The sequence below is a fragment of the Salarias fasciatus genome, chromosome 8, assembly GCF_902148845.1.
Source record: "Salarias fasciatus chromosome 8, fSalaFa1.1, whole genome shotgun sequence".
In the NCBI taxonomy this organism is placed as follows: domain Eukaryota; kingdom Metazoa; phylum Chordata; class Actinopteri; order Blenniiformes; family Blenniidae; genus Salarias; species Salarias fasciatus.
The window spans coordinates 16,626,058-16,635,416 of NC_043752.1; the positions used below are offsets into that span (position 1 = coordinate 16,626,058).

The 9,359-nt window shown below is 47.2% G+C and overlaps 1 protein-coding gene across 1 annotated transcript; it reads right to left on the minus strand.

The window, feature by feature from the left end:
* Positions 1-6,855: 6,855 nt before the first annotated feature.
* Positions 6,856-9,053, minus strand: adrb1 (adrenoceptor beta 1). The gene has a single exon (XM_030097742.1). It carries the CDS (start codon positions 8,899-8,901, stop codon positions 7,681-7,683), a length of 1,221 nt encoding a protein of 406 aa, XP_029953602.1. The 5' UTR covers positions 8,902-9,053; the 3' UTR covers positions 6,856-7,680.
* Positions 9,054-9,359: the final 306 nt, after the last annotated feature.

Here is a 9,359-nt window from a genome sequence, read left to right on the forward strand (position 1 = left end):
CCAGGATGTGACAGATCCTCAGGAGCTGCTCATCTCCTGCAGATGTTCCTGAGAGGCGTGATCGTCTGTTCAACACATCCTGTTGTTGTTGTTGGGATTTTTATTTATTTATTTTTTTTTACATTAAATATAATTCACCATCATGCCATACATGCACTTTGTCATCCGTTCCCACGTGAACACATGTGCTAGAGACGCCTCCGGAACAGCTGAGCGCTGCTGTCACCGGCGTCAACGCGGCATTCAGCCACAGGAAAGGGAAAACGGCAGACATTCCTGTCACGTGTGGATGAAAGTTCCCATTTTCGCTGCGGGCGGCTGCAGCAGGCAGCAGGTTCAAATATCCAATTCAAGCAAAACGGTTACTGACGGGCTATTTTTAGCACAGGCGGCGGACTCTCCTATCGGCTTTAAATGACCACCCCTGAATTCATAGAGCATCGCCTGCGTCTTTTAGGCACACCAACAACCGTGACAGCGGCTCTCGAGGAGCAGAGATAACGCGCCCGGCTTGTTTACTGTAATCCAAACTGAGGCGAGGCCCCTCTGAGAAACAGCTTTAAGATTGAAGGAAGCGTGAATATGAATGGGTTTCTCATAATGAACGAAATTGCCTTCTCCTTGTTGCCCTTTAATGTCAGCGTTGTGTAATTCTCCGCACAGGAATAGAGCTTTCAACTGGGAATATTCATGCATCCATCTGGTCTGTCCCAGTGAATAAATCGGGCGCCCGCTCCGCGTGCGTGCAGCCGCTCGGTAATTCTTTGATTGTGTGCCACTCGGCCTCCTCAGACGCGTCACCCCGGCCTCTCACATGGAAACGGAGACAGTTCGTTTTTCCCTCGGCGGAAGCTGCAGCACGCTAACAAACCTGAGTATTGATGAAAAGGTGCAAATCTGCAAGATTTTAGCTGCAGGTGTAAAAGAAAAAAAAAAAGAGAGAAAAAAAACCCCAGCAGGATGATATAACATGCTTTCAGTGTGTTCGGGGAGATTATCTTTTGTGCGATTTATGCTGAGGCAGACTGGTGTAAAGATTAAACATAGTGTCAGTGCCGAATGCAGCGTCAGCAGGAAAACTAGTTCAGCCTTTTGTGTGATGAAGGAGCTTCCACAAGCTGCTGTTTTTTTACTCTACCATGAAGGAAAAGACAGTATTTACATTTACGGGTGTTTTATCTTTCTGTTCTCTGGTGGTCTTTCTTCTCCGATCTGGACGATCTGTCACAGGATTTTATTTCCTAATGTTAAAGAATAAACTGAACTGAGGAGGATTGAATTCCCGGCTCTGTGCTTCACATATAGAGAACAAAACCCTCAAATCTGTTTTTCCCACGTCGAGGTTTCTGTCTTTGAAACCTCGGCAGACCTTCCGTCCAGTCGGTATCGATTCCTCGTAAGAGCAGAGCTCCCCGAAAAGTCATTTGCTGTAATAAAAATATCTTTTTCTCAAGCTGCTCGCCACCTTGGATCTCTGCATCCGCGTGGTAAAGACACGAGTTAGAGAGCAGAAAGAGTAAGCTGAGGGTCTGTTTGATCAGCTGTACGTCTTTGTTTTCCCAGGAGGATGAATGGAGGGGGGGAATATGGACTCAGCGGGGTCACTGATGTAAGGCGCTGAAAGGAATACAGATTCTTTCAGGTTGAAACTATCTCAAAATGATTTCAAACTTTCACAAAATCCTTAAATGATGAAAACAATCAATCAGAGGACGGATAAAAGGCTTTAGATTCCATTTGATAAGCCACTGAGTGCTGGAGTCCTGCAGTACGACGTGTCGTGTGTCCTGGTTTCTGCTTCATCTCTCCTGTTATTTTGAGATTCCGTCTCTGGTTTCAGCGTCTTTGGTCTTATTTACACTGTAATGTGACCCGATTCCGATTCTTCGCTCTCGTGCGGCGCAGATCAAATATGCCTGTGGACAGTGGAAGCAGGAGAAAAGAGACGTTCACGTGGACACAAATGGAAAAGACATGACAGTTAAAGGCTATATATGGAGACCGACAATGGTTTTCAACGTAAAAACAGAAGTTCGCCTTTCTTTTTCAGCTGAATTCAGCTTCTCTCCTGCTTCCTGCTTTATATGAATCAGATCACCTCTTCAGACAGAGCGATGTGGGACGAGCATCGTCCACTCATTTAAAAATGTTCCGTGCACACACTCACTCACACACACTTGCGCTGTGTCCCAATTTTCAAGCCACTGACAGTGACCTCCGCCCTTCAGACGCTGAATCACGGGCTCACTGGCACTTCAGCAGGATGCAGTGTGAGGTCGAGACTCTTGAGGCTCGAACAGAAGATCGGAGCGTCGGCTTTGGGGGCTGCAGGTTGTTATAAATTCATCCTGAGCAGTGAAGAGAAAGTCTTTTTTTTTTTTTTTTGGCTCAACTTCACTTTAAGTTCTTGGGAAACTGACCTTTAACCCCTGTAATAACTGCAGGTATATGTGTGTGTTTTATGTGAGTGATTGTCAGTTGTGCCCTCAGGAGGAAAACTTTTGCACCGAGCAATCAGAAACCGGGAGCAATCCAAGGCCGACTCCATGTTTTTGTTATTTCAGCTTCATTTGGGCCAAAATCCGTGGATTGAAAGTTTTGCTTTCCCTGCACTTGCGGGTCTCGTCTGAGGCCCATTTCTCTTCAAAACTCGGTTATCAATCAAACCTTTTAACTCCCGGGGGTAATATTTCTGCTGTTGTGATGTTTATGTCTGATACAGCCAGAAAGAAATGCGCCGCGGTTATGTTTGCTGGACCCTCTCGGACATGTTTCTAAAAGCGGCCGTCGACGTTTTCCGAAAGGCCGGTCGGCTCACGTTATGAAACCCGGAGCAAAAAAAAAAAACCCAACAGGACTGACCCGCATCCACCCGATCCAGGGCCAGAACGCGGCAGATGGAGGCCAGAAAGCGCCAAGTTCACACGGGAATCCAAGCAGATGGACACACGAGGCGAAGCACCTGCTTCTGGCAGCGCTCCGCGGCTCGCGCACTGTGATTTACAGTGTTATGATCACAGGGGGGGGGGTTGTCTTGCAGGCGTCCGACGCATTTACTGGCTGATTGAAGTCGGGTTTAATCAATGTTTTGTTTTGAGGGACGCGCGCCAGCTGCACCGTCTCCCTGAGTTTTCACATTCATAGATAACATCTTCAGCTTCCCTTCCCTGAACTCTCGTCTGTGTCTTTAGATAAGTGGCCCTGCGGTTCAGGTACGTCTCATATGAATAGATGCTTTTCAAGTGGAATATATTTGCAAAAATTACACTTTCATGATCCAAGTTTTGCATATCTGCCGAGGTCTGATAGTAATCACCTGCAATTATTTGCAGGTGCAGAGATTATTTTGGGAAGTTTCCCACCCTGCTCTCCAATCATGCTCTGAGCGAAACGATGACGCTCGTTCCTCGTCTTCCTGCCGCAGCTCTGCCGAAGAAACCGCAACCATGCATCACTGCATTAGCTAAATGATATGTCTAATCAATGACTTCAATGCTTGTTTGTCTCTGATTAAGTGCAGATGGCAGTGGGAGGAGGTTGGCGGAGACGTCGTTCATGATCTGGATGAGAGGAGGTGGAGTCCGTGGACGAGCTGGATGAAATTCCCCGCCTGGTATCAGACCGGATCTGAAAGTCCAGTCAGACGAGGCTTCGGTGCCGAGAGGACAGAGAATCAAACATCTAATTATCCCCATATCCTTTGAACCAGGGGTGTCAGAAGTGTTTTAGTTCAGGGGCCACGTAGGGCCCAGCTTCAGCTGGAGTGTTCCAGACCAGGAGACCAGTGTCATAACAGTCTGTGTGTGTGTGTGTGTGTGTGTGTGTGTGTGTTGTGTTGTGTTGTGTTGTGTTGTGTTGTGTTGTGTTGTGTTGTGTTGTGCTGTCTCCGCCACTCTTTAAGACATTTGAACAAAAATTAATGTTTTATTAGGAAATTTTTACAGTTCGTTTGCTGGGCTGCCTCCAGTGGGCCGGCTGTGGCTGACGGGCCTTATGTTTGACACCCTTCATTTAAACCATGGATGTGTTAATGTGTGTATGTATATTGTACCATCCATCCATCCATCCATCATCCAACTTTCCATCCATCCATCATTAATCTGTCATCCATCAATCAATCCATCCATCCATCCATTCACCCATTCATCCATCCATCCATCCATCCATCCATCCATCCATCATCCATCTATTGAGCCATCCATTGATGCATCCATCCATCCATTCATCCATCATCCATCATCCATCATCCATCATCAATCCATCATCCATCCGTCTATGAATCCATCCATTGATCCATCCATCCATCATCCATCCCTCATTCGTCTATTGATCTATCCATCCATCATCCAGCCATCATCCATCTATTGATCCATCCATCATCTACCCATTGATCCATCCATCCACATGTGATGAAAAACATCCCTAAAAGAGCTTATAAAAACACTCCACCCTTTGTGCAGCCCCTTTTACTGCTTTTCCAAATATATTGATCATATTTTTCAGAAAGTCTGATTTCAGAATAGCATTAAAGGGTCCTTATTTTTTGAAAAGTATTAATATTTTTTACTGTAACATTGCAACAGACATTAAAAACCTCCCGTTGTGTGAATAGATTTGATCAGCGCTGTCTGGGTACGACAGGTGTTCAGCCCAAAGCATAAAGGACTGGAACCAAAGGCTCTGACACCAAAGGTGGCAAAATCTGTCCAGAATTTATTGGCCAGGAGGACAAACTTCCTGAAGACCCTACTGGTGGCTGCAGCTCCCGGCCAAAAAAACAGAAAAAAAAACTCTGGCAGATGACTCCAAGAAGAAACCACAACATGACGGCTGGTGTACTAAAAAGACATTACACGTTCATTTGTGAGCGCTAGAGAAATATGAGTTTTCTCTCTGCCTTGTTTCTCTATTCAGTTACTGAATTTTAGCATGAATTCATCTTCTACTGTTAATGTAGTCAGTGTATCCCATAGAACCTTGGAAGAGAATGGTCAGGGTGCCTCTGGATTTACTGGCTTTGGCTTTACTGTGGTGTTTCTGTAATCAGAGAGTATGGTAAGCCATGCAGTTTGGGGAGCCAGAGCTCTGCCTGATATCCGTCTCCTTGAAGTAAATGCCTGATATTTTCCAATTTCAATGTGGATCATTGATCCACTGACTGAGAAGTTCATTAAGAAACTGTGTTGGGATAAATGAGGCGATTCCAGGCAACTGAAATTAATGAGATCGTTGATAAAGCGCTGAATTATTGTTCAATTTAACATCCATTCCGGGCTGATTGTGAATAATTCCCATCTCGGGCTCCTGTCAGCTATTCAGGCGTTAGATCGGCGTTATTGATAAATATCCAGTTTGTAATACTTCTGAATGTAAAATCTGTTCACGTCGAGGTCATGTTGTCTGTTTTTTTTTTTTTCCATTACTTTGGCTTCTAGTAGCCACAATGTCACCTGATACACATTCAATTTGCAGAGATGATTGTCTCAGCCAGTGATTAACTTCCCATCTGTGAGCCCTCTGCTAATCTGCCCAAAACACAAACTTTCTGCCAAACAAACAATGTTTAATAATGAAGTGGGTCTCTGCCAGGAGGCCTTCAATGATTCTGGCTGCACTGATGTTGTTATTTATTTCATTTTTTTTTTCTCTCTCTAAAAGCTGGGTCTGGTTTGCACTCATTACTTCAGCCAATCATATCCAAACAAGCTTTATTCACCAAAACAGCTGAGCTCGGTTTCATTAAGTTCTTTTTTTTTTTTTTTGTTGGTCTGATTGAAATGTACAGCTCGGCCCTTTTGGGAGAGCATCATTAGCAGAACACATCATGCTAATGCATTTTAAAGACATCCAGCTTTGGGGCTAATTAATATTCCCCAGAAATGACTGCAATCCTCTCCCAGAAGAGCTGCGGCGTAACGCCAGCTGTCATGATGTTTACTGCGATGTTTTCCATAGGCTCTGAGTGTACGGCAGCCTTCAAAGAGCTCCAAGGTGTCATTAACCTTTTGAATAACAGCGAACACAGAAGATCAGAAAATGAAAACACTTTCTGTTGCACTTCAGACAAAAAAAAAAAAAAAAAAAACCCATGAAATTAAAGGCTTATGGTGGATGTTTGATGAAAACAAACCTCGGTGTAGATTTTCACCTGAAACACAGACTGAAAGATTTCATCAGTCGGTAAGGAGACGTCAGAAAACATGATGATTTAAATCACTTATAATAAACTAGGGGTTACAATGTGTGAAATGCTTTGTGCAGGTTAGTTGCAGTTTTTCACCTTTTACCCAAAAGAAGAATTAAAAAATGACAAATTGCTGTTCAAGTTCTTCCATGTTCTCCACAGAATGTCACAATCAGGCTTTCAGATTAAAAGGAAATTGAAGTTAAATTCCATCAAATCGTTCACGGTGTGACATTCAGCTGTGGCATTCAGTCCCAGACGCTCATATAATGTTGATGGTTGAATTTCTTTGAAAATGCTGGAGTTTCAGGATGTTCTGCTGTCTACCTGTTATAGTTCAACTATGAAGTGAAAAAGAGCCACCATGAGTCACAGCGATGTCTGTGTTTTTACCCAAATCATCCAAATGTCTGTGGAGAAGAGAAACGACCAACCCCTGTGTTGTTTTGTATAATACCTGAGCACCAACCCACACATGCACTGCACAGACAGGTCTTCATATTCCTGAGCATGAGCCAGTGTAAACTCACATAAACCCATTAACAAGGTATATAAATCCATTCTTTTTTTTTTTTTTCTTTGTGCAGGAAATACAAAGAAATTATGCTTTCTCAGGCATTTTCAGTTTCTTGGAGTCCCACAGTTTTCATCTGTGGTGAAAAAAACACGTTTTATTTCTATTAATTTCCCCAAAATAAAGCTCGAACAATAACAACGGGACTTCCTTTTTATTTCAACAGACGTTAGCAGACAACCCCACAATAGCATGTCAAGCCAAACACAGAGAGAGAGGCTTAAATCCCTCGCTTCAGTACTAAACACACCACAGGATATGTACACGGGGCGCGGGAAACCGCCCCACAATCACTTGCTCGGTTGCAAAAAAAGATAGTGCGGAATAAATTACACGTCTATCTTCACAGAAATGTTTAATATAAACAAATACCTGTCGTACGGATTGCACTTGCCTTCGGCTGTGAGGTAAAACACACCACTGTGAGCTCTAAAGCCGCTACTATACAGTCTCTCCGACAAATGTCTCGCTCCTGACCAGCGCGCGTAAAAGAGGAAAAAAAAGGTCCCATAATAATGCGCCTGAGCGGTCCTTTAGAGAATAAATTAATCTTAAAAACTCACAGAATACCCACCCCCTCCCCAGCGTGTCTTTATACATACATATGTGAACAGCTTATCAGATCCCATGAACTATAAGAGACATTTTTGAAAAAAGCGCATCCGTGCGCTGTTTGTCTAAGACTGATCCACAACCGCAATCGGGAAAACTGGATCATCTCTTCTGATAAGGAGCCATCCCGGAGAGATATCCACTTTATTTTCGAATATTTTCGCCTGGTGTTTGAGTGAGTCTTGTTTTTTTTTTTATATTTAAAAAAAAGACGCACTTTGGGTATAAAACGTATGGCTCTTGTCTTGTGCGCGCTCCAGATCCGCCTCAGTGATTCGATCACTGCGTGTTCCTTCCAAAGAAAAACGGATCACAGCTGAGATTCCGAGTGGGACAGCTTGGCCGTGCCCACCAGGCTGCTGTCGCTGTTGTCCAGGCCCGTGCAGTCCGTCCACATGCCCAGCGCGCCGGGCTCCAGCGCGGACACGAAGCCCCCGGAGCAGCGCGTCAGGTCGCAGGAGCTGATGTGCAGCCGGCGGTCCGCCTGCCGCGGGCAGCACAGCAGCCTCTTGAACGCCTTCCTGAAGTCCGGGCTCCGGCAGTAGATGATGGGGTTGAAGGCGGAGTTGACGTAGCCCAGCCAGTTGAAGAACACGAACAGGTCCTTGTTCACCACCTCCGCGCTGAAGGCGCGCGCCACGTTGACGATGAAGAAGGGCAGCCAGCACAGGGTGAAGGTCCCCATGATGATGCCCAGGGTCTTCAGCGCCTTCTGCTCCCTGAGCGCCAGGATCTTGGACGGCCGCTTCTTGCATTTGGACGTCAGTCCAGTCAGGGTGTTGTGGAACCTGCCTTCGCACTGGTCGATCTTCCTCACCTGCTTCTTCGCCTCCCTGTAGACGCGGGCGTAAACAAATATCATGACCAGCAGAGGAATGTAAAAGGAGATGATGGATGAGGAGATGGCGTAAGCCCTGTTCGTCACAAAGTCGCAGCACTCGGGGTCCTCGTAGCAGGCGGTGTCCACGCTGTCCCGCGACCAGTGCATGAGGATGGGGAGGAAGGAGACCAGCGCGGAGATGGCCCACACCACGCACACCACCGCCTTGGCCCGGGCTTTAGTCAACAAGCTCTGGTAGCGGAAAGGCGAGGTGATGGCCACGTACCTGTCTATGGCGATTACGCACAGGGTCTCGATGCTGGCGGTGACGCACAGGACGTCCACCGAGATCCAGAACTCACAGAAAAAGGAGCCGTAGAGCCAGGAGCCGCGCACCTCCAGCGCGGCGCCGAACGGGACCACCAGCAGCCCCATGATGAGGTCCGCGCTCGCCAGGGACACGATGAACACGTTGGTGAGCGTCTGCAGCCTCTGCGTCCTGGCGATGGCCACGATGACCAGGATATTCCCGAACACGATGAACACGACGATCAAACCCATGAGCAGGCTCATCCCCGCCATCCACTGCTCGGACGCGGCCGCAGCCGAGCCCGGCGCGTCCCCCGCACCCGCCTCCGCCGCCGCCGCCGCCGCGTCGCTCCCGGATCCATTCTGGAAGTTCAGCAGCGGAGACGCGCCGCCGTCCCCCATGACGGGCTGCTGCGCTGTGAGCGGCACCAGGTCCGGGTCATCCAGGCAGTGCTGGGCAGCCTCTCCAGCCGGCGAGGAGCTGCAGCTCTGCTCCCGTCGTTCTCCGGGTCCATCTGGAGCTCTGTCCTGCGCGCGCCGCGCTCCGGCTGCCGCACCGAGCGGGACAGCGGAGCCGCGGTGACATCAGCGCGGCTGCGCACCAATCAGACGGCTCGGAGGACCTGCGCTCCCCACGGGGCCGGGCAGAAACACACACCTCCGACTCAAGGCTTTCTGCCTCATTCAGGTCTGATCGGTTAACGCACGTGAATGAACGGATGATCAGAGAGAGGAGGGGACTTCAGAGTCCTAATCAAACACTCTGAGGCAGGATCCACACTGATCTTAAACAGTGATTAAGAGGTAAGCTGGCTCTCAATTAAGTGGAAATACTTAAATTTAATTATTTCTCTTTGTGA

What these genes read in the sequence shown, in the direction of transcription:
- adrb1 (XM_030097742.1), bottom strand. Translation starts at nt 8,901, where the DNA reads ATGGGGGACGGCGGCGCGTCTCCGCTGCTGAACTTCCAGAATGGATCC.